At 37.6% G+C, this 25601-nt stretch overlaps 1 protein-coding gene across 1 annotated transcript; it reads left to right on the top strand.

Moving 5' to 3' along the window:
• Positions 1-2052: 2052 nt before the first annotated feature.
• On the top strand, positions 2053-25482 carry LOC139937069 (paired amphipathic helix protein Sin3a-like). The gene is made up of 24 exons (XM_071932056.1): positions 2053-2158; positions 6412-6637; positions 6950-7085; positions 7337-7566; positions 7877-8219; positions 8950-9228; positions 9534-9767; positions 9997-10161; positions 10418-10504; positions 10705-10823; positions 11584-11702; positions 12461-12675; positions 13408-13565; positions 13995-14075; positions 14677-14860; positions 16649-16763; positions 17419-17535; positions 18115-18245; positions 18731-18917; positions 19799-19968; positions 20666-20848; positions 21399-21571; positions 22285-22699; positions 23057-25482. Exons 2-24 carry the CDS (start codon positions 6465-6467, stop codon positions 23297-23299), a joined length of 4257 nt encoding a protein of 1418 aa, XP_071788157.1. The 5' UTR covers positions 2053-2158; positions 6412-6464; the 3' UTR covers positions 23300-25482.
• The last annotated feature ends 119 nt before the right edge of the window (positions 25483-25601 follow it).

The following is a 25601-nucleotide window of genomic DNA, read 5'->3' as shown; positions in this document are numbered from 1 at the left end:
CGTATATTTGTTGAACCACTTCAATGGTAATCATCCCGAGCAGCACTGCAGCTGTTGATGTTATCAGTATAACATTTTGAGAAACAATTCCCTTTAAAGGAATATGGTTTTAGAGAGGAGAAAGTTAGACAAAAACGTTTCAATCTAAGAAATGTTTCTCAGATTGTTTGTTCCAAACATGGATTCATCTTCCTGTGTGGACTTGAACTAAATTTTAACTAAATTTTATGCAATTTTACTATTGGACACTACGATGCTAATAAAAATTACTCTGTATTCAATTTCCGATACCTTGTTTGAATAATAATAATGGCAATATATCAATGTAATACCTTTTTATTAATTAAACTAAGTTTTTGGCAATGGTCTTTCTTTTTGTATGAAGTTTTCTAAATTTTGTATTTTATATGAATATTTACACTTATGAAAAATAAATAAAACTTTCCACTGAAACTAAAGCGAAGTTCATTTTAAATGTTAATGACATAAAACTGATTTAAATAACCATAAATGGTGTGTGGACGATGTTTTTTCAATTTTCAGTTTTCATTTCTTGTACACTCGGAAATGCTGATAAAATTACTTTGAAATCATTGTGCTGGTCTTGTTTGAATTTAAAATGACGTAATATCAATTAAACACCTATTTGTGTTGATGAAATGTAAGCTTTGGTGGAGGGCTGTGTTTTTTTAATTTTGTATCTTTTTTTCATTTCAACTATGACAAATTACAAATAAAAATTCATGTTTGAAAGGGAATTTGTGACTTTGTTCTGGTTATTTGTTTATTTGTTATATATTTTATAGTTATACTTTAATTGACCTATGGACCTTTTCATTTCCAAGTTGTCTATGCCTCGTATCACATTATTTTATTCTTAAAGGCAGTGGACACTATAAGGTAAATATTCAAAATAATTATCAGCATAAAACCTTTCTTGGTAACGAGTAATTGGGAGAGGTTGATTGTATAAAACATTGTGAGAAACGATTCCCTCTGAAATAAAGTAGTTTTCGAGAAAGAAGTAATTTTCCACGAATTTGATTTCGAGATCTCAGAATTGGATTTTGAGGTATCGAAATCAATCATCTGAAAGGGCATGCAACTTCGTGTGACAATGGTGTTTTTTCTTCGACGACGGATTGAGCTCAAATTTTCACAGGTTTGTTATTTTATGCATATGTTGAGATACAGCAAGGGCGAAGACTGGTCTTTGGCAATTATCAATAGTGCCTTTAATTGCATGAGTGAAAGTGACAATTCCAGAAAATTAAATAAAACGTCCTCCTTGTAGGTAGTGTGAGGGACAGGAGGTTTCATTTAACATAGGACTGTTAAAAAGCACCAAATGGCGGTGTAGATAGTGTTTTATTATTGAAGATCCAAATAAGCGAGGGCCAATTTTGTGCAAAGAACAATTAATTTAAATTGCACCTATTTTCAACAAGTGGAAGGAAGGGTAGGGCTTTTGAAAGGGGGTGGCGTTAAAAATAATTTCTTAAGGTTTTTAGTATTGCAATACTGTTTTGTTATTTCATTATTGTTTATACAAAGTCTTCATGAGGGGAATTCGCTCAGATACATAAATTCTTCTTTAAAATGCTCAAAAAGTGCGGCTTCAAAAATTCTTGTTCCCTCAATTAGTGGGATGGGAGCCTCTCCTCCAATTGCTCTCTATTTTGTTCATATATTTGTATTGTATTTTTTAATAATTATTATTAATAGAATTATTGAATCTTTGAATAGCCATCTTGAGCTCTCTGTGCTCATCCATGTCTATTTTTTATTATTTTTTTTTTTTAGCATTGGCATTCGGTGCAAGATTGTTCTCCCCATGATTATACGTGCCATATTCAGATTGCATTGTCACCGTCAAAAAATACACATTAATTTCCACATTCGTTACCATAAATTATCTTTGGAATAATAAAAGTTAGACTTTTAAATTTAGCGCTAAACCCGGAAGTATTCATGCATTTTACGCGGGGCGCTTTTGAAGGGCAAATATTCATCTGATTGGTCAGCGATTCCTAATTTGCATGATGTCACTGGCTAGCTAGTGAAATTTTACCCCGACTGTTGTTGAGCGGAGGGCCTATTCGGAATGATCGTCTGACGAAAATCCCGTGGAATCACATCCATCAGATCTCCAATCACGGTAAATGTCACTCTGTAAATGAATTGTATGTTATTGAAACAAACACTGTGGTAATTTTTACTAATTATTAAATTACAGCGGTTGATTTTCAAAGGATATTCGTTCGACTCTATGCTGGCATATCTCGATTTGTAGCTCTGTGTATGTGTACAAATACGCACGGCCAGCCATCCAGCGTAAACTGTATTTGTACGGTGTGTTTTCGTTGTGTGGTTTCACCACTCTTCATTGACCGTTTCGCATCGGTAATGTTTTTTGTAATGTATGTAAAGTTGTTTGCTACTGATTCTACTATAAAGAGTGCTATGTAATCTATGAGTTGTCCCCTTTATTCTCTTGTTTTAATTTTTAAAGTTTATTCTTAAATTAAGGCGTAAATGGAGTTTTGAATGGTTATTTCGAGTCGAGTTCTTGTCGCTGTTTGTGCCTCGTCGTGCGCGAAACATAGCGAACATCACAGCTGATCACTCAACACCATTCCACTTTCGTTGAAATTTGTCATTACTCGAAAGCACCAGTCTTTTCTACTATTTAGGAAAACTGTATCTATATATTGCATAGATTTCAATTTTATGGTGAAATTCCATTACTGCGGCGGTTATTCCAGTTTTTTGAAATTTTTCGGGTACAAAACATTCATGGGTTCAGTACGGAACGAAGCATTGGTTAAAATCATAACATTTTGAGTTTCGCTCCAAAATTCGTCGGGAGAAATTTAATATTTCTGGGTTTTGAAAAAAGTTTTCAGTCCTTTAGGAAGATGCCATGTTTCATATAGATTTTTGACACACCAATATTGTCGTGAAATTAGTGTACTTTCATGGAGAGAAACAGATATTTGGGTAGTGTCTTTGGCAAATTTGACTGAGTGGTTTCCTTATTGCAGGTTTTTATACACACAAGTTGTTTACTGGTCTCAACCATAACTAAAATAGGGGTGTTCTACATCAGACACATTTATTCAACGTTTTGTATTTAAATAAAAACGATGTAATATTTAGTATTTCTCTACAACAGTACTTTAAACAAGATTCAAACTAACACGAATTGTTTTTTTATTGCTGTTTGTGTTCTTTTGGGGCGTTAAGATTTTTTTACTAGTCATCATTCCAACCTTGCTCCCCAGTTCAGATGGTAGAAATAGCGTGAACCCAGTCGCCATGTTTGCTCGAATTTGTAAGCGTTGCAACCCGCCTTGCGTTGTCGTGTTCAAGAATAAAATGCATTTTCACGAAAACCTAATTACGATCCTAGATTCTTCGTAGCAGTGTAGCTGCTTTATTTGAAACTGTTAGTATTTTCTTCAGTGTTTATGATAAACCTTTCTGGAAGATTGTAAATACTGGATAGAATATTTTGTTAAATTGGTGAACAGAAATTTAATGGGTAGTTTTAGTGTTGCAAATCTGCCAAAACATGGGCAGCTGTTTTTTTTGTTTTCAACAAAAAACTGTCATGCTGTCTGTTTATTGTTTTTTGTTTTTGTTTTTTTGTATTTTAAATTAGCCATGAGTGCTTTCAGATTCTTATTTGTTTCATTCAGATTAATGATAAAAACGAAAATTTGTGAACCCGAGTTAAAAGTTAATTTTCTAATGATTGGCTTTTAAAATTGTGTTCAATTAGAAAACCTAAATTGAATACTGTGATTTGTTTTTAAAAGATAATTGATATTATGAATTGTAGTTCATGGATGGTAGTTTTCGTTGCTTGCAAACGTTATTTGTTTTCTTTCAACTTTCTATGAAATGATATTGGCGTAATTAATACAAAAAAGGGGTTACGTGTCAGACCAAATGCTAAAAAACACCCCCCCCCCCCCAACGCACACACACATGCTAAAAATAAAAAATATTGTACAACTAAAAGTAGGAACATTTCCTTGTCATTTCTATTTTTCCTGGCTAACAGTCTTTTTCCAAAAACAATTTTGTATTATTTGTTGCAATTTGTATCAATTTGGTCTCTTCTGCCCCAAAATTATAAAGTTTAACAGGTACATGTAAGCAAACTTAAATCACAGCAAGGTAGTGCAGTATTTTCCACTAAAATCCCACTTAAATCCCACTTGTGCAAGATAGCCCTATAATGAAAGTTTCAGATTTGCCTTCGTTTTTTTCTTTTCTTATCCTGCTCTCTGATCCGCAGTCTTGCCTTTTACTGCGCACCATTCGTTTCAACATCCACAGAATAGTCAATCTCAGGCCCCTGATGGACAATGTATAGTAATCTCTCGTGATAGTGCTGGGTCGACTCAATTATTGAGTCTTGGACACATTCACAAGGTTCCGTTTATTGGCTGAAATTATTGACAGGTTGCCTTCCGAGTCAAAGAAAAATGCAGGTGAAATGCCGTTACAAAATAGCTGGCTAAAGCTGCTGTCAATGTTTATACCAAAGATCGATCTTTGATTAATACTAGCAAGTGATTTGCAGGCGCACCGTAAATTATTTTTGTCCGGGCGCTCAACGATTTTTGTTCGAGCGCTACATTTTCTGAAGGGGTTATTATTATTTTTATTATTATTATTAAGTATCATTATACAGAGTAGCCCTATCAGTGTAAACACTGTTCACCCTGAGGGCTCTGTAGAAAAGCAAAACACAGAACAATAGATAAACAAAACATTTGGTATTTTGTGAGTTTTTGACCGGCGCCACGCCCATACAAAACCGCTTGTGGAGAAACCTGAAATGATTAATTCGGCTGGTTTCCTTATTAATGCAAGCCTAATTTTGCTCTGCTTAGCTACTATTTATGCTTAATCGGCTCTCTAATGTAAGTGGAAAAATGTTTGATGTATACAGAATTGTACACGAATTTTCCAGCTGAGAAAACAAAGCAGCTGCTGATCAGGGCCCAATTTCATGAAGCTGCTTTTTTTTCAAGCATAAAAAGTTATGCTTTCCAGAATCAGGTTACCATCTAAAATACTATTCTACATAGAACAACATGTAATTGGTGTCCTGCTTAGTTGTGCTTAGAGCAGAAAAATGCAACTCTTTAAAATGGAGGGTCCTTTCATGTAATTCCTGCGGGAAAAAAAATGCAAGGCTCTTAAAAATTTGTGACATCCTCTGGTGTATAATATCAACAAGTTATGTATTCTGTGGGAATAACTAGTGAAACAATAAGAACAACTTGACGTTTAGGTTTGCAGTGAAGATCGCAGTAATTCAGTTATAATTTCTTTGTGTTTTATGTCATTGAAATTTTTATTCATACACATCCGCTGTTTGTCAGGTTTGATGGAAGTGAACATACTGCGGTGTGGAACGTAATTACCTTCAAACTATAAAACAAACAACACCTTCAACATTTGCTGAAACATAGCTGGGTACATGTATATACGTACAGGATGGATAGGAAATTATAGATAATTGGGTCTAGTCAGAGTCTTAGATTATTGGTTGTTTCTTCTTCACCTTGAACTTGGACCTTGATCTTTGTACATTCTTAAGAAGGGAAACTTCCTCCTTGCCAGCGCCCCCCCCCCCCCCCCCAAATTACGATGATTGCCCTTCCGCATTTAAGGACTACTGTATATCTTATGTCCCTTCCAACAGAATGTAAGCAGGTTTTGTTGTAAAAATACACAATTTGCAAGATTTGAACTAGACATGGAAGGAAAACACAGTGCCATTATTTAAAACACAGTGCGGTCCCTTAACAGCACAGGACTGTGCTTAGACCGCCCTCAAACAGGGATTTTGAAAGAAAGTGACGAGTGAAACGACCACAAAGACAAAACGGGATTAAGTACGAAGACCTGGAAAGCACTTCATAGTCTAGCCCCAGTACATAAAAGAGACATAATGTGTACAAACCATCTGGGACCCAATCTGAGATCATCAAACAAACTACTATTGAACGTGCAGACATGTAGATCTCATTCTTCATCAGGTGATAGAAGCTTTGTTTCATGTGCATGAAGTTGTGCAAACTTTTGTCTTAAATTTTCCCTTTACTTTGCTATGGCGCCTCGGAATAGGCACGTTAATTTGGAGGTGCCATGTTCAAATCTTACTCCAGTCAGCTTGTCTTTGTTGTTTTTAACTTGTCTCATACTTTTATAAAACATTAGGGCTATTACGACTAATTCTGCTGTTTCTGATTCATCAAAGCCACAGCCTTAAGATTTTCTATTTCTAAAGTTTGTGGTCTGAAGACAACGTGACTGGAACTTGTCTGTTGGCAAGATGCCTCAACTGTGTATGGTGTGTCTTATGATGAATAATTTTTTGTCTTCCAGACAACCAGTGTAGAAGCACACACACAGTCCAATTCCTTGGCTCCCATGACACTATGAAACGTGGGAACGAGGTTCAGGAGGGTCCATTTCAACAGCGTCGAGCTACCCCTGGTCCAGAGTCTGCCTTTACCCAGAGGGTGCTTGCACCGGCCCCCGTGGCGGGGTTCGAACAGGCTCAGGAAGGCAACATGGCCAGCAGTCTGCAGTTCCATTCCATGCAGTATCCGTAAGTAAATTATTCAAAAAGTAAATTTGCTTCTTAAACACTCAACAGCGCATGCGTTAATAAGAGTATGAATAGGTAAAGGGCACCCTATGAGGAAATTGTAAATTTCTAGTGGAGCATTTCAAGGGCACCAAGGCAATGACCAGCAGGGGGCATGGAGGCAATCGCCTTTGCTGCCTCCATGAAGTACAATGTATCAGGCCTGCCAATGTGTATATGTAAGTCAGCCCTTGTACTCAATAAATTGTTCCTACTTTTTTTCCAAGGACCTAATATCCTGCCTTAAAGGTTTTGACTTGTATCCCCTTGCAGAGTACCAAATGTAGGACAGGCTCCAGGTCACCATGGTGGGGTACATCATGCCCACCCTCATCCAGCTAACCAACAGCAGGTTGCTACTGTGGCTCATCAGCAGCAGGTTGTACATCAAACACATGCACAGGCACAGGTAAGGCATTGGCCACTATATACTTCACTCCAGCCCATAAGTGCCTACTACTAGAAATGTTTCATTGAGGATGGGGGAAAAGAAACAATCTTCTCCTGCTCCCCTTCTTTTCATTTTAAATATTTTTTTTTATTTTTTTGTGGGGGGGGGGGGGGGTTCTACCAGGCTGGCACTGTTATTCTGCTGCACATCATGTCATGTATAGTGCATTATTATGTCCTTTACTTAAAGATTTTTTGTTTTTACTGCAGGCACAAGTTTCTCAGGTACAAGGTCACCAACAACAGCAGCAGCAGCAGCAACAGCAGCAACAACAACAGCAGCAGCAGCAGCAGCAACAACAACAGCAGCAGCAGCAGTATCAACGCCTGAAGGTTGAGGATGCCCTCTCCTATTTAGACCAAGTGAAACTGCAGTTTGGTAGTCAACCTCAGGTGTACAATGACTTCTTGGATATCATGAAGGAATTCAAGTCACAAAGGTAGTCTTTTCTAATTTTATCCTTTTTTGATTTTGTTTACCTAAATTCTGGTTTGTTGTTTGGAGTACTTAAAGATAGGGATCGACATACATAGATAAATGAATATTAAAACAACCCACATGTTAAAGAATGAGAGTAAATATATCATAACACAATACAATAAATAACACTAGGCACCATGATTTGACACCAGGTTTTACACAGATCAATACGAGACGGGTGTACAGAACAAGTCAATACAAAAATAAGAAGACACTTTTTAATTACTGATTTGAGATAACACTTTGTTTTGTATTTATTTATTTTTTAGTATCGACACGCCCGGAGTGATCAATCGTGTTTCAAACCTTTTCAAGGGCCACCCTGACCTCATTGTTGGGTTCAACACCTTCCTTCCTCCGGGGTACAAGATTGAAGTCCAGGCTAGCGATCCAACCAGGATCAATGTTAGCACCCCTACTGGGCATATCACCCAGCATACCACAGGGGGCCCGCTTACCGGCCCTGGAATGACCCATCAACCCCAGCCCACACCAACGACTCAACATCAGCAGCAACAGCAGCAGCATCAGAACAAGCCGATGACACCACAGAAGCAGCAACAGCAACAGATACATACCCAGCCACAGTATCATGCCCAGCATACACCAAAGGTATTGTTCTCTCTTATAAAGTTTGCAGTAGTCTTTTTCTTAACTTAGCTTAGTCCATTCCATGAAAGGTTTTTGGGTTGATAAGTAAGTGGTCAATCATCTAGTATTTGCTATTTAAAGGCAAAGTATAGCTTTGGTTTTTGAAATCATTTGATCATTTTGTTACTAAATATGTAGATGTTTACAATTAAATGAAAATCCAGATGGAGTACATGTATGTCCATACAGGTGAAACAATCATTAATTGGAATACACAATCCGAGAAGTGTTACTGACTCTCAGACTCAAATTTGGGGGCATGGAAACTGATATATTTTGCTTAAAGGGTCCATGTAACTTTTGTAGTAAAAAAAAAAATGTCCACATATTTTCACTAAACTTACACAGTTTGAAGATAATGATAGTAGAAAGCTTCCCTGAAAATATTATGTGCTGAGGTGCTGTAGTTTTTTAGGTAATGAGTAAAACAATGTCATGAAAATAATTTTCGTCTCATGAGACGAAAATTATTTTAAGCAGTTACAACTGCATTTTCATGACATGGTTTTACTCATTTCTCAAAAACTACAGCACCTCAGGAAGTAATTATTTGAAGGGAAGCTTTCCACTATCTTTATCTTCAGACCCTGTAAGTTTAATGTAAATCTATGGATATTTTGAAAAGGTACCCAAAACCTTTAAGTTTTTGATCTATGATAATATTTTTATTTCAATCCAATGTTTTGTTCAGGCTGGTCATCATTCAGTGTCATCAAGCCATCACCATGCCAGCCAGGCAGCCACTGGGGGCCACACTTACTCCCAGCCTCCTCCATCTAACCAGGGTCACCCTCCACCTACAGCAGTCGTTGCCTCCCCTCAGCATGGCCATGCAGGTAATCAACAGCAGCAACAGCAGCAGCAGCAACAGCAACAAGTGCAGCAGCCATCACAGCAGCAGCAACAACAGCAACAACCTAGTCAGCCTGTGGAGTTCAATCATGCAATCAACTACGTCAACAAAATCAAGGTTTGGCTAGTCTTATTGCTTCATTTTATTGTCCTGGGTTTCGACCTCTAGACATTTAAGTATAACCCGTAGTAAAATGTATTAGAGTCTAATTAACAAACGCTGTCACCATCAAATAGATAAGCCCTCATTCGATTCACTCATTGTAAACTAGGCAGATTTACCTGTGGCTTTGTTTCACAGAACTTGGAGAAAAGAACCCAGTATACATTGCTTTTAATACAAATCTGTTTACGTATAAAAGCAAATTAAGAACCATTTAAAGAATTATATTGAATTTTGTCGCCGTTGGTTTTCCTGAACAGAATCGTTTCCAAGGCCAGCCTGAGATTTATAAAGCCTTTCTTGAGATTCTCCACACCTACCAGAAGGAGCAACGTGCCGTTAAGGAGTCCGGCGGGACCTATGTCCCAACCCTCTCTGAAGCTCAAGTCTTTGAGCAGGTAGCCAAGCTCTTCAAGAATCAAGAAGACTTGCTCCAGGAGTTTGGTCAGTTTCTGCCAGATGCAAATGGCTCCGGGATTTCAGGACCTGCCAATGTAAGTGCTCAAACCTTTAATAAACAATAATAAAAATCACTTATATAGGGGTAAAATCCGCCTTAAAAGACGATAAAGTTGTTTTACAGATTAAAAGAAGTAAAACAAGTAGCCAATAAACATACTAGGAATTCTTGAGTATATGCGAGACTTTGATTATGATGTGCTGGACTTTGATTATAATGTTCTAGACTTTGATATTATATTTTTCTTCTCCTTGTTCTGACAGTTCTCCTTCCAAGACATGATGAATCGCGTTGCGGTGCGTAACGACCATACAGGGATCGCCAAGAAGCCAGGTTCAACATCTAATAATAAGAATCGCAACAGTGGTTCGGGAAGTGCAGGCCATGTGAAGAGACCAGGAACTAATGCCGCCCAGATCCCATCCAAGGTAATTTTAGTTTGAATCTGGTAATCAAACCAGAGGTCTTGAAAAGTGACTAGAACAAAGAGCCATTCCACGAACCACGTATCTTTGAAACTGCTTGCCTGGTGCATGTTTCCCTCCATCATAGTGTACAATACAGACTTTTTTTTAAGAGAAATATCAATTCCTACCTTCAGCTTCTTTTTACAATCTTCCTGTAGCTGCTTACTAAGAGTGGCTAACCATGCTTATTGTCCTCGCATTTCTTTTGATGATTCAGAAACCAAAGAGTGGCGCAGTGAAGGATGTGTCCCTTGCAGAAGCAGGGAAGCATGGAAGTCTCAGTGAATTTGCCTTCTTTGACAAGGTAAGATGTTCTTTTAAAATAATATAATTCTGATTCGAAAATCCCTGTTAAGCAATAATGAGCAGGATACCAGTCACAAATTGTACATGCGACGTGGTATTATGGCTGGTAACCTTTTCTGGTTACCATATTTTTGCTTTGCTTAGCTTATTTATGTGCTTAAGGCCCTGACCCCATGTTGACCCTCTTCTCATTGATAGGTTCGTAAAGCCTTGCGAAGCCAGGAGGTGTACGAGAACTTCTTAAGATGTTTGGTGTTGTACAATCAAGAGATTGTCTCTAGAGCTGAGCTGGTTCAGCTGGTTACACCTTTCCTCGGGTAAGATTCGTCTTTTAAATTCTAATAGATAAACATAATCGTCCCAAACTTTAATGTTGTGCCACTGTTTAGGTCAACAAATTATCTGTATTGTATGAGAATTGCTTTTGTGTGTCTTTACTCTTCAGATTATATTACATGGATTCTTATAGTCTTCAATCAATTTTGTTCTCAATTTCAAGACATGAGAGACTTGTTTTTATACTCGGTGTGCTTGAAATGATTTCTTGCTATTTTTCAAATTTTGATATATTGTTTGTTTTTGATATTTCAAAATGTTCTGTATTTTATCTTGGTTGGCATCTGCGTATGAGAAACATATTTCTCATAATTTCTTATTTTTGTATTAACTTCATTGTTAAAGCGATTTTCTGTATTTTGTATTTCTTGCTTTCTTTATTTGTTTGCCACTAAACTTCTAAATGTTTTAGATTTTGATTTTATCTCAATTAAATGTGCTGTATTTTGTGAAATATGCTGTATTTTATTGGCCTTTCAAGCTATCCTTATTTTTAGATACAAGTGTGCAGAGATTGTCAGTTTTGAAGCATTTGCCAGTTGTTTTTGAAAGAAGTTGTTTTGTATCTTTCTTGGTTTTATCTTTGATGTTTTCTTCTATTGCTCTTCAGGATGGACATTTGCCACATTTTATTTTGCTCATTTTGTGTGTTTTAAAAAACTAGCAATTTCTGTTTTTTGATTGCTTACGTTTGCTTATTGTTGACATTTGTTAACATTTCTACATTTGTTAATTTTGTAGAAAATTTCCTGAGCTGCTAAAATGGTTCAAGGAGTTTCTTGGATATAAGGAGTCTGATCGGATTGATGCCCACCATGCTCCAAAGGAACGGAACCAAGGAGAATTAGCCATGGAAATAGGTAAATCATATCAACTCAACAACGAAAGCTAATGAACAAACACTTCCTTAAGAATATACTATAAATGTAGTAAACTTACGGGTACAACCAGTTAATAATTTTTGTTTGAGGGAATGTTGGCTCTGAAACACTTCCTTGGTGGGTGATGTACTCAGCGGAACCCAGAACACTTATCGTTGAAGAATTTAACCCCAGTGCTTTTGGTTCACATAGCAAGAACCGTGTTTTCCTCAGGCTTGCGAGCTACAGTGATTGAGTATTGACCAGGGGTAATAATGTGAAGCGCTTTGGGACGCCCCTCGGGTGTGAAAGCGCTATATAAAAACGGGTTATTATTATTTTTATTATTATTATCACTTATGAGGCATCCTTACTTTCATCACCAGATAATAATTTTAAAAAATTTGTATTAGACATGAACTGTCTCTTTTTTGACCAAGACTCTGCGAAGTGATGAATTATTCAGGCGTCTGATTCCTCATTTTGTTTCCTCCATGATTTCAAACTTTCTGGAAAGATGTAAAGCAGTCACGAAGGGGAGAAAAACATAGTCCATATTTTGTTAGAACTTTTAGTTTTGTGTTTCTGGTGGTTGACAGAGTCTGTAAACCTCCTGAATTGTAATATCTGGAAGTTCTAAGTTCTGGGTTGAGAATAAGGGCATTAAAGTCCCTGGAATAGTTCTCAGGGAACTTTCACATTCTTCACATCTCGTCCTTGTGTATTAACTTACAAAACTTTCTCTCCTATCTCCAAAGATTTTGCCAACTGTAAGCGATGCGGTGCTAGCTATAGGGCCCTTCCCAAGAGCTATCAGCAGCCAAGGTGTAGCGGACGTACAGCTCTCTGTAATGAGGTTATTAATGATACCTGGGTATCGTTTCCATCATGGTCTGAGGATTCTACGTTTGTTGCATCCAGGAAGACTCAGTACGAGGAGCACATCTATCGCTGCGAGGATGAACGATATGAGGTGAGATAAGGGGAACATTGTTACTCATTGATCAACCATTCTTAGCCTTTTTTTTAGATGATCTTTCCGTCAAGGGAACTCGGCAAACTCCCACAGAGGGATATAACGTCACCAAGCTAGCAACAGCCAGTCTCTGTCATACAAACATTGGTTACATGTCTAGGATTATGAATTGCACAGATTGTTTCTCATTGATCGACCATTCTGGTTGTGCTACAATAATGATGATAACACTCTCAGTTCAAGGGGTTATTTTTATGATCTTCCATTAAGGGAACTCTGCAAACTCCCAAAAGGGATTTAAAACACCAAGCTGGCAACAGCAAATCTCTCTCATACAAACATTGCACTCACCTCTATGATTATGAATTGCAAAAAATCAAGAAATTGTGATTCATTAACAAGATGATAATATTTGTTTAGTTATGGGAAATTAGCCATCAGCTTGGTAGGATTCGAACCCACAACCGCTAACCACTGGAACATGGTTACTGTCAAGTAATTTGTCAAACAGTTTCGATGCCTGTGATTTCTTTTTCACAGAACTCAGGAAAGTACTAAGCATACAGTGCTAACACATATGGCTGTAATGGGTAAAACCAAAATGTATATTATTTATCCCTGATGCAAATTTAACATTTATTAAGTTTCAATGTACCAAGTACAAAATGCAGGAGAAAAGACTTTGGATTCACTCATATGACGTCTGAGAATTGCTTTTTTTTCTTGTAGCTGGACATTGTGATCGAAGTAAATGCTCACACAATACGTGTCTTGGAACACGTTGCCAAGAAGCTCTCACGGATGTCGCCGGAGGAGTCTTCCAAGTTCCGATTGGACAACAGCCTTGGAGGCAGCTCTGAGACTATTCATCGCAAGGCCATTCATAGGTAAGTGGCTCGGTCAACGACTGGTGCTCATAGGCCAGACATTAAAGAGAGGCTTCAAATACAGTTTTGTGATCCACTCATTTTCAAATAGGTTGAGTCCTTGGAAAAATGAAGTATTATATTTTATAAACATGAATTTGTAATCGATGAACCTACGTCATATACTGTTTCTGGTCATCAACCCGTTTTCGCATAGTACACAGAAATTGTATTGGTCAGTGAATTTTACGTCTGACATGTGTTTCTGGTCATGGTCGCTAAAACATGCCCCTGGTGACATTTAATATTAGCTAGGAGATCTTGCTTTCCCCATTTACTGCCTCCTATCAAATCATGTCATTGATAGTGATTTTGCAGAGCAGTCTCCACTTCTGAAGCCACCAGACTGGATATACATTTTTAATATTTACCTCGTATATTGCATTACAGAATATATGGAGACAAGGCACCAGATATCATTGAAGGGCTTAAGAAGAACCCTGCTGTTGCAGTACCCCTGGTCCTAAGAAGGTAAAACTTCTCTCCTAGAATAATTGATACGTGGTTCATGGCATGTCTACTGGTTGGTACAAGTGATTGTAACGTTTGACTAGTTTTAGAATTCTGTTTTCAGGGTTCACCTTCATTCAAAAAAAATTGTGAGGGACATCAAGGAATCTGTGATTTATAATGCTCTATAAGTTCTGTTTTGTTGTTATTATTGCCATAAGTTCGGAGGACCAGTGAGCGATGCTTATTTTTCTAAGTCTCTGGATGTAATTGTGTAACAACTTTTTTGCTTTTGTATTTTGCCTTTTCTGTTTACCAGTATTTTACCTTTTAAATTACCTTTGAGTGTGCATTACTTCTCTATTCCTTGTACATTCTCCTGTACTGTGTAATGTTGTAAATGTTTAACAATTATCTGCCATTATTTTTTGTCTTTTTACCTTGTTTTTGTTACACTGTGCTTTGAGGCTGACTATGCAGCATTACTTTGCTTTATCAGTTTCTGTTTTTATTATTATTAGTAGTACCAGTAGTGTTATTATTATCTTAGCATCTGGCTATAAGATCTCTCTCCAAAATTCTAAAGAAACTTTTTCTCGTCCCCTTATTCTCCTGGGTGTAGGTTAAAAGCAAAAGAGGATGAGTGGCGGGAGGCACAGCGCAACTTCAATAAGATCTGGCGAGAACAGAATGAGAAGTACTACCTCAAATCTCTGGACCACCAGGGCATTAACTTCAAGCAGAACGACACCAAGGCTCTACGCTCCAAGAGTTTGCTCAATGAGATAGAGGCTATATTCGATGAGGTAAATGCAGGCATGAGAATCTTCCGGATTTTTCCGGAATTCCGGATTTTTCACTTCAAAATATGTGGTCTCCGAGTTCAATGTGAATTTGCTATAAAATTCGGGGGGTAGGTTTTGGGGGGTATACATTTGGATTTCTCTAATCCCTCTTCTTTAGTCAGACAATGTCCAGTTTACCTTTGTAATTGTTCTTATCGCGGATCCACACGTACGGCGTTCATGAAAAAACGGCACCTAAACAATAAATTGCCGTCCAGCAACTGGCTCAGTTTACGGCATGTGGTCTTCCTGGCATCGCGCATGCATAATGGAGCAGCAGCGACCGATGTATAAACTTGCCGCATTCCTTGGTTCGTTTATAGTGGTACGGTTCAATAATGTTTGCGTGTAATGCGCTTGCTGCTGCAGCAAAGATAACACGTGTGGAGACTTTTGAAAGTCTACTGAAAAAAACAATGCACGTGTTTGCACCATGTGTACTGTGTACGTGCAGGTTTGTACACGAACCAATGAGCGGCGCGGCACGAATCTGAGATCGCCGGCAGGCCATGGGAAACTGGTACCTGTTATTGCCTCACAACAGCGAAAGATATATTGGGAACCAGCGAACACACTGTGCGTCCGGACGACGTGCTTTCTTCATTGGTTCTATTTCTATGTTGGGGTCTAATCTCAACCTCGTTCCAGTTATACCCTATGCTGAATAACAACCTCTTTCTCAAAAACACATCGCTCTCGCCAAGTATATAGGCCTATATATATTTTAAAATGTGCGTCGCCGACGGATCGTTAAAATCACAAACATTTAACTGCAAAAGAATTTCTTTTACACAACCGAATTTCAAATCAAGAACCTATAAAAATGGTTGTTGGTGAGAAAAAAAGCATTTTCAAGAGCAGAAATAAGGGATAATTTTTTTTTTTTTTTGTTCCTTTCTTTTTCCGGAATTGTAATAAAATCGCAGGCGAACCCAAAATTGTTTGAATTGTGTGAGCTTTACATTTTATTTTCCCTTAAACCTATTATAAAAAAATAAAAAAGGAAAAATCACACAAAAGTAGCTCACTTCTACCTGGAAAAGTAGGTGCCAGAAATGCATTAGAGACCACCACAGAGCTTCTAAAATAGCCAGAGCTCCCAGGGCCCTTAAGCGGGCCCTGGACCCCGGCCGTAAGGGACTTCGCGCTGCGCGCTCGTGTTGTGTGCTTCGCACACAAAAATGATGGAATATTGACATTTCCAATCAACTGAATTTTTTCCTTTTTTTTTATCATCACCCATTCTCATGCCTGTAAATGGGGATTCCCCAATTGTTAAAAATAAATCATGTAACTGTGACATTGCGTGAGCCATTGAGCCTTTATTTCCAGGAGGTACAATTCAAACACTGGCATCTTGCATCTTATGGAGATTCTATATCATGCTAAGGGCAAAAGTTGAAGGGTTTCAAATCCCATCCTATGTCTGCAGTTTAAAATACAAGTAATCTTTTTTTTCTGATGCAATTGTTAAAACTTTGTAAAGATATCTTCACAAGGCTGCTTACATTCTTAAGAAAACGGCGATCATTTGCTGTATGTTTTGGATCTTGTTTTTGTTTTTAGTTTAATCTTACTAAACAAATCTACACAGCAAAGTAGATGTATACACATATTGTCACCTTATATTAAGTATACAACTATTGTCACATTGTATATACAAGATATTTAAAAATCTTGTGATTTTGTTTAACCATTGGCTAATAAACCATTCTAATTCTAACTTGAATGATGTTTTGTAATTGACAGAGGCAGGAAGCAATGGGTGATAATAATTCCCCTCATCTGACATTTTCGTACATGGACAAACACATCATTGACGACTCTGCAGCTTTAGTTATTCATCACATGAAGAGGCATACAGGTGAGAAACGTTTCAAGATGGTGTTCAACTCTGGCACGGATCCCTAATATATATATTTTTTTTTAAATCATTTAAAATACATTTTCCATAGCGGCCAAGGCCAAATTAGGGTAGAAAAATTACAAACACTTGGAGGAATATTACAAATTATAGATCCCCCTTCTCTGAGACCAAACATGAGAAGCGTGTCTTCTGCTCTCTACCAATAGTAGGTCTTCCTTTGACCCCAGTGAGGGCACTCTTTGTGACATCATACATCTCACCTCACCTATCCTCTTGGGGCTCGTAATCCAATGTATACTGCTTCTTTTTGATTTCTTTGTTATATGTATCTTTTAATCTACAATTCTGTGTGAAGATTTGCTTTTTAAGCAGGAGACAATGGTGTCTTTCCTTTTTAACAGTTTTTATGGTGTAATATGTAATAATGTTTTTTACTAAAACAATGTGTGTACTGAGAGCCTCTCAATGGAAAGCAGTGCTGGGTGCTGATCGGGGTTTACCCTCATTAAAGATGACGTAAAATAAATAAATTAAAATAAATAAAATTAAAATAAAGTATGCTGTGATCGATTGATTGTCTTCAGCTGATTTATACTCCTACCATGCAAAGTTTCAACTCCTACTTATTCTTATCTTGGTTTTGTCTTGACAGGAATCCACAAGGAGGAGAAGCAGAAGATTAAACAGCTTCTTCATCATTTCCTTCCTGACTACATGTTCTTGGAACGAGGGGAGCTGTCCGACGATGAGGACGACCAAGAAGAAGAAAGTAAGAAAAAAATACGCCAGTAAGATTGATTTGTAAATAACGGCATTCCTAACAGTCACTGAGAGCACAGGAGCTAGCAGAAGGGAGTTATCAAAGTTAATTTTGTTAATACCAGATACCTTAGTGTTCCTTTAAGCACCTGGACCCAATTTCAAAGAGCTGCTTAAGCACAAAATTCTGCTTAAGCAAAATAATCTAAGCTTAGTAAAATCAGAATACCGGCCAAGACTCCACTTAATTGTTATGCTAAGTAAACAATAGCCCAATACCAGTCACAAGCAATGTATATGGCATGAAATGTTGGTTAGTAACATGTGAGTTTTTTGCTTAAGCAGCTCTATGAAATTGGCCCCTGGCGGGATCTTTCCAGATATACCTTTGACCTTTCATCCCCTTTACATGTGCACATAACAGTTGATTGTATTAAAACACTATGTACAAGCATCAGGTACATGATACCCTTTTGGTATCTGAGAATTGGTACTAACTTCCACTCTTGAACGCGGGGAGTATAACAAAGATGGTGGTGCAACGAATCAAACGTCTTCTTAATGTCTCTCTCTTGTTTGTTCCGTTTAGCTGTCGAGGCAGCCATCGCTTTGGCAGGTATGGACACCACGCCTGCAGAAAATATGACATCACAGAAAGAGTCAAAGAAACCTTCTCTGATGATGACAAACGGTCCATGTGAGAACATGACCTGGGACTCGGTGAGTTGCAAACTCTTTGTATAAAGCGACCCAAATTCTTAACTTTTTATAAGGTTTACCAGTAAGCTGACCAATGGTGTAATTCTTCCTTACAATAGGCAAATTTAGGCAAATTTAGTCAACTGCGCTCGTTTCCCCTTTTCCTTCACACAAGGTGACATTAGAAGACCAATATCCTACAATAAATGTACTCAATTTTGAACACAATGGACTTTCATAGGTTTCATAGAGGTTGTTTTTGAAGACCACACTTGAGAAGAAAAGAGTGGTCTCAATAATTTGTTCATTATATGAAAACAAATTTTGAACTTGCCCTGAATTCATTCATGCTATTCCATATGACATGTAGGTCACCCTTTTTTCTCAAGAAAATTGTTCTACTTTTTTCTAAGGGTCAAATATGCAATTTTTTTAATGGTTTTCCTGAGTGAAATATTAATTCATTATGATTGAAATATTTCCGTCGATTGATTTACCCCACCTAGGATGATGTCTACCATTTGTTTTTCGTCAACAACAATTGGTACCTGTTTATGAGGCTACACTACATCTTGTGTGAGAGACTACAGAAGATGTATCAGAGGGCGGAGGTCATAGCCAAGACAGAGGGAGGTCCAAATCGACGTGCCGCTAAAGAGTCTACTGCAGTGGCCCTTGGCCTCAAACAACCATGTGAGTAATTAGTAATGAGGCGTGGTTGTAGAGCGCCCTCGCTTTGCATGCATAATGTGGAAGTATGCGGGGACCGCACGAAGGCGGGGAAATGTAGGCGGGAAATGAACTCGATGATGCGTGGTGAAACCTGTTGTGGAGCCTTCGTGCATCACCGCTGATCCACCGCCTAGTACTTAAGCAGCATGCAGCATCAGAGTCCAGCATTCTCCAGAAGACGATCAGAGCATACTGATCGAAACGTCGAGTTAACCCAACGGTTCTTTTCAGAACCACCCCAACTCATTTAGAGATTGTTATTACATGGTGTTACCGCAAACTCTTCTATATCTTATCTCCACCATGCAAAGTTTCAAATCCTACTTGTAGGAAAATGTTAGTAGTAGTAGTAGGTTTATCAGGAGTAGTAGGGTTAACATTTAGTATTATTTTTATAACAAAATTGTTTGCTTGTTTGGGTTAAAACAAATAATGTATTTTACAAATTTTATTGAATCCACATTTGCCTTATTGGTATAAACATTGTTCCTGTGTATGTCACACTTATTACTGTATGGCAATAGACGGTATTTATTTGATAAACATATCCTCCATTTACATGTTGAATTTTGTCTCTCACTCTGTGGTGTATTCTGTATTCTGAATTTTAGTCTCCTGTGAATACTGTTTTTGTGGAGTTCATTCTAAGAAATTAAGTATTTGTTCTTTAGTATGACATTTTGGACCATAATTAACCATTTACAAAAGGGTAAGAATTGACAAATTTAAGTATATAACCGTACATAAGGAATCTTTTAAGTGTCACAATAATTCTCTTAACCTTTTGGCAAATTGAAGATTGACCTAAATTCATATCTAATCTTTATTTATCCCCATGGCAGTGGAGATCGAGCCGGAGGAGTACTACCCAGCGTTTCTTGACATGGTTCGCAATCTTCTAGATGGTAACATGGAGAGTAACGCATTTGAAGATCAACTACGGGAAATGTACGGCATCCACGCATACATCGCTTTCACCATGGACAAGGTTGTGCAGAATATAGTGCGACAGGTAAGTTAAGATCTTGCAGACGTTTTGAGTGTTTGGAAGAAAAACAAATTTGTTGAGTGTTTGGGAAAAAAATACATTTCTAGAAGTAATGTTTGATCTAGAGTGTAACCCCTTTGTGTGTTGAATTGATTTGTCAAATAATAAAGGGAAACTGAACGTTTCCCTTGTGGTTTTCTTACTTGATATTTTAAAATGAAAAGACTTACTTAAGTTGATCCCTCCGCTGCTGGTTCCCAGGTTTTATTGTAAACTTGGATGTGATCCCTGGGTATACAGCAGTTACAGGTTGAATGGCTTCTGACCGGTGCCCCAAACATACAAATTGACAAAGTAGGGAGACAGCAGAAATTAGGGCTAGAAAGCTCAGTTCGTAGAGCGCTGATTAATCTATTTCAAACCCTGCTTTAGTCAATTTGTCTTTGTTCAACCAAAAAATTTATTTATTTGTATTGAATGTATTTTATTGAATATAGTTGCATTAGTTTTTAATTTAAGTGTGTTCTTTGCATTTTACTATGTGTATATAATGTAACTTTTAACTTTTGGGGATGATTATTGTAAACTGTTTTATTTTCCCTTAACTCTGTTTACACAAAATTAATAACAATAACACAGTCTCAAACAAAAAGTGATTTTGAAAAATGTACTTTGGATATTTATGAATTATTCATAAGTCTTGATGTTAATTTATTCCTAGCTGCAACACATTGTTTCTGAGGATACTTGCATCAGTGTGATGGAGCAGTACAACTCAGAGATGAAGTTCGGCGGAGCAGGAGGTACGCATTCATCAGCTTCTGCTCGTGTCAGCGCCGAGGCCGCCTACCAGCGGCGGGCAGAGCAACTTCTTAACGAGGAGAACTGCTTCAAAGTCACATACGTAAGTCACTGGCAGAGGATCTTTTGATGTATAGTTTGATTTCTTTAGTTGATGTTTATATTTTACTTTACCTCGCTTATAGTGATGTGTTTTACATTTTTGTAACTTTTCTCCTTGATCCTCTTGGAATTGTGTTTTTGTTTTTTTCTTTTAGTTCCCTGTTGCTGATTCATGGCTTTTCATTATTGCTTTTTATTTTACTTTGTGACTTCTTACTGATTGTTAACCGGGCACTTAGGTGAAGCAGTTGACAAATTGATAAGGTTACCCCGCCTAAATAAAGTTGCAAATAAAAAGTAGTAATGAAATGCGCTATGCATATGTATAGTTTTATTTCTATAGTTAATATTTACATTGGCATGTACTTTAATTAGTGATGTGATGTACATTTTTTCATATTTCTGTATAAGGATTTTAAGTTTAAAAAAAAATAGTTAATGGTCTGACGTTTTGACCTTAGTAGAGTCTTTCTCTAAGGCTAAATGACAAAGCACTTTGAGTTTATAAACTGTATAAGAATTTAAATTTTCAAACTTTGTTTGACTCTCAGAATAAAAGTGACAAGAAGCTGTCTATTGAGCTCCTGGACACTGAAGAGGACCACAGCGATGATCCAGTAGAAGTAGAGAAATGGTCCGACTATGTAGACAAGTTTGTCAAAGGAGAAGATACGTCAGCTGAGCTTAGGGACCAACTTGCCAAGAAACCAGTGTTCCTCACTAGGTGAGTAGTATCCAAAGAAAACTAGTTTTTCAAACGTTATCACAAATCTTGTGATACTCTGCCCCTGTTAAATACTACACTGTTGCCATTAATTGCATCATCAGTCTGTTTGAAAAACATGTGTATCTCATTTGCAATGTTTATTTCATACTTTTTTTCAAAGCTTTTTGAAATGTTGTAGAGATTTTGGCAAAAAATTAAATTGTTTAATTGTTTTTGTTAATAGTTATTTTTGTACACTGTGAAAACACAGTATTTTCGTACTCAAACCGTTATCGAAATGATTTCTAACTGGAGCGTTCGAAGTCCATGACTCATACTGCCTAAAGGGTCATAGACCATGTCAATCACGGTAGATCTTAAAGCGTTTCACCTGTTTTTGCTAAAAACTGAACAAGTAATAACTAAAATGTGTTTTCGGTCTACTGGCTGCAGTACTAATGGACTATTGGAGGGGTAAAGAACAGTTGATAGTTAACCTTTGCATGCCGAGTACCCAAAGATACTGTTGTTAGTTAACCTTTGCATGCCGAGTATCCAAAGATACTGTTGTTAGTTAACCTTTGCATGCCAAGTATCCAAAGATACTGTTGTTAGTTAACCTTTGTATGCCGAGTATCCAAAGATACTGTTGTTAGTTAACCTTTGCATGCCGAGTATCCAAAGATAATGTTATTGAAATATTGAGATATATAAATATATTTTTTAACCAGAAATATCAGAAGGACACGTCAGCAAAGAACGGTGAGCGATGAGGACTCGGCATCCGGTGGAGATGAAAGCCAGGAAAAAACACAGGATTCCTCAACAAAACCAGAAGTAAAGCCAGAGCAAAAAACAGAAAGCGATGAGACTGCCACTAAGCCTGAAGAAAATACAGAGGAGATCAAAATGGAGACAAAGGAAGAGTCGGACCAGAAGGAGGGAGAACCTGTAAAGGAGAAATCCGAAGGGCCCAAGGAGAAGACGGAGAAAGTAGTGGATAAGAAAGAAGTGGATCCACTGGAAGGTGTGGATATCGTCAACAACATGGAGTGCAAGTTCAACCTCAACTCTTACAAGATGGTGTACGTGGTCAACTCGGAAGATTATATGTATAGGAGGACTGCTCTTAAGAAAGCTAAAGAGGTATATATATTTTCATTTTTACTCTTAACATCAAAAAAGTATCGAAGTAATCTTGTGGTTTTGTTATGTTTGAGTTGAAAATGTTGTCAGTTATGGCCTGTAATGTGATGGGCTCTGTGAAATTGAGTCAACGGGGTACAATTAACTTTATGCAAATTTGTTTTATACACGGTTAAAAAGAGCCTACAACTAGCTTTATTTCGACTTATTTAATACACACTTGTGTAATAGTTATGACCTTTTGAAAAATAAATTATGTAACAAATTATGTAACAAATTATGTACTGAAACACATTTTGTTTTTTCAGTGTAACTGACTTTCACCTTAAATGCTTGTCCGTTTTTTTGTGTTAACAGTCACACTGGCGTGTCACCGAACGCCTGGCAGCCCGCTTCAACAAATTTCTGGACGCGTGGAAGGATGAACACATCACGAGGCGGCAGGAAGCAGACGTGGAGAATTGGTTTATGGGTAAAATGGACGACCTTATGCCGTGTCAGACAACCAGCAGAAACGTCAAGTCGGCCAATGGTATCCGTCGGAAGTTTACTGTGGATTACTTTGAAGTTGAGCCAGAAAAGGTACCAACGACGTCTTGAGACAATAAGCATTTCAAATGCACCCCCATCCAACCCCCACCCAACAAACTCCCGAGTTTGTCTTGAAAAGAAAACTGTTTGCCAAATGGGGCCAACCTCACTATTGGCACCTGTGTTGATTAAGCAATATTTTTGCTTCGCAAAATTTGATACCGGCCAAAATCCCATGTAGTGAGTATCATTTGTGGCTGGCTCCTACTATGTTTTGCTTAGTAATTTTTGTATGCATTTCTGTTTAACAGCTAAGCATGCCCCACATTTATGGTACTGCTTTACAGAATTTTGCGCTTAACAGCCGAGAGCATCCCAAGCTTTAAAATGAGCTGTAAGGAAGCTGTAAGTGCAAAGTTCTACATTAAGCAGTGCAATGAAGTTGGACACAGGCTTGAAATGTGGTCCTAAACAATTGGGAAATGGCTTTGGAGAACAATCAGAACATCCTACGCCTTTTTGAAGCCACAGCTTGTGCTTGAGTTCCAGCTTGGCTGGGATCCAAACTCTGCTTACCTCTGAATTCTGTGTTACTGAGCCTCGTAAAGCACATTGTTCTACTGGCTGTAAGCACAAAATTAAGTGGTTAGCGGAGCCATGAAATTGAGCCCTATCTGAAGATGAGTAATTACAGCACACATTTTCCAAATAACTGAGGGAGCCCAAGCCACACCCCAAGCAATAAAAGTATTGCATTAAAATGATAATTTTGAAAGACGCGTTACGCATTTTTAACAGTGGACTTGGAAGTTTCTCAATGCTTTTGTCTCAGTCTGTGAATATTTTGTAAACAAATAAAACAAAATGGTTTATTCCTTGTAAATAGATTTGAAAAACACATTGTACAGTTCATCCTTCTCTTGTTTTTTGATGTGATTTTGATTGTTATTATTGCAAATATGATGGTATTCTATATGTAGCCATAAATGTAACCACTTTTTTAAAGATTTGTTTTTTCATCTACTGAGTAAGACACATCAAGACTTTGAGGTCTGGGTGATTACGGGCGAACCCGTTTGGACGAAACTCCAAAGGAACGGTAAATACTTGATGAATTGTAAATTGATTGGTTTAAAAAAATAATGAGTTGACAGTTGGTATCTGACTTTGCAAGAGATGTTTTCTTGGCATTGGTGCCGTTGTGCGGAGTGTATTTTTGGAAACTGGTCACTTCTGATGACATAGTGTTGTGTATTATTTTATTTTTTCTCTGTCGCTATGTTGCTGTTTCCGAATGTCTGATTTCGAAGAGTATTTGTAAAAAAATAAAAGGTTGAAAGTTTGTATCAATCCAACTTTATTTTCACAGTAGATTAATAATTGGAATAAATATAGATTAGTCACCATGGAAACATGGTATTTTAGACACTTCAAAAGTTGTCTCATCGTGTTGGATTTGATTTTGCCAAATATCAGTTGAATATGTTGGACATTAATGTGAGAGAAGTCATGAATTTGGGGGGTTTATTTTAAAAACATGATTGCATCTTCTTCTTTTTTGTGGTAATTAGGTTTTGCTCAAATTGGTGGATTTATGGAGAGGGTGGGGCGATGGGTTAGTGCAAAGAAACCTTAAGGCTTCCGGTAAATACAAGCCCAAACTTTGAGACTATCCTTTGATAATGTAGCTTTGATAAACCTTGATCATGGTTCGGCCATCTTGTTTGTATCCTACCATTCAATTAAACCAAACCAAGGAGGTGTGTACGAAAGGACGGCTTCAGCAGCCATATAGCATGGGCCCTGTTTCATTGAGTTGCTTAAGCAGTAAATATTGCTTAACAGTTGTCTGCTAAGCAGATATGAGCGGAGCACCAGTCACAATTTGTACATGTGACATTGTAGGTTGGCTGGTATCCTTAACCTGGTAAGCATAATTTTTGTTGTGCTAAGCTATTTTTGTGCTTAAAGGAACACGTTGCCTTGGATCGGTCGAGTTGGTATTCGAAAAGCGTTAGAAACCGTTTGTTATGAAATGCATATGATTAGAAAGATATTTTAAAAGTAGAATACAATGGTCCACACACATTTGCCTCGACATTGCGTGGTTTTTCTTTTACTTTGCGAACTAACACGGTCGGCCATTTATGGGAGTCAAAAATTTGACTCCCATAAATGGCCGACCGTGCTAGTCGACGAGGTAAAAGGAAAACCACGCAATTTCGAGTGATACTTGTGTGGATCACTATATTCTACTTTTAAAATATCTTTCTAATCATATGCATTTTATAACAAACGGTTACAAACGCTTTTCAAAGACCAACTCGACCGATCCAAGGCAACGTGTTCCTTTAACCAATTCTATGAAACT

This window comes from Asterias amurensis, chromosome 5 (assembly GCF_032118995.1).
Source record: "Asterias amurensis chromosome 5, ASM3211899v1".
Taxonomy (NCBI): Eukaryota; Metazoa; Echinodermata; class Asteroidea; order Forcipulatida; family Asteriidae; genus Asterias; species Asterias amurensis.
This window is presented reverse-complemented; position numbering and strand designations above follow the sequence as displayed.

What these genes read in the sequence shown, in the direction of transcription:
- LOC139937069 (XM_071932056.1), top strand. Translation starts at nt 6,465, where the DNA reads ATGAAACGTGGGAACGAGGTTCAGGAGGGTCCATTTCAACAGCGTCGA. An exon ending in GTACCCCTGGTCCTAAGAAG is followed by an intron (nt 14,076 to 14,676) that starts GTAAAACTTCTC and finishes TCCTGGGTGTAG; the next exon opens with GTTAAAAGCAAAAGAGGATG. An exon ending in TAGAGGCTATATTCGATGAG is followed by an intron (nt 14,861 to 16,648) that starts GTAAATGCAGGC and finishes TGTAATTGACAG; the next exon opens with AGGCAGGAAGCAATGGGTGA.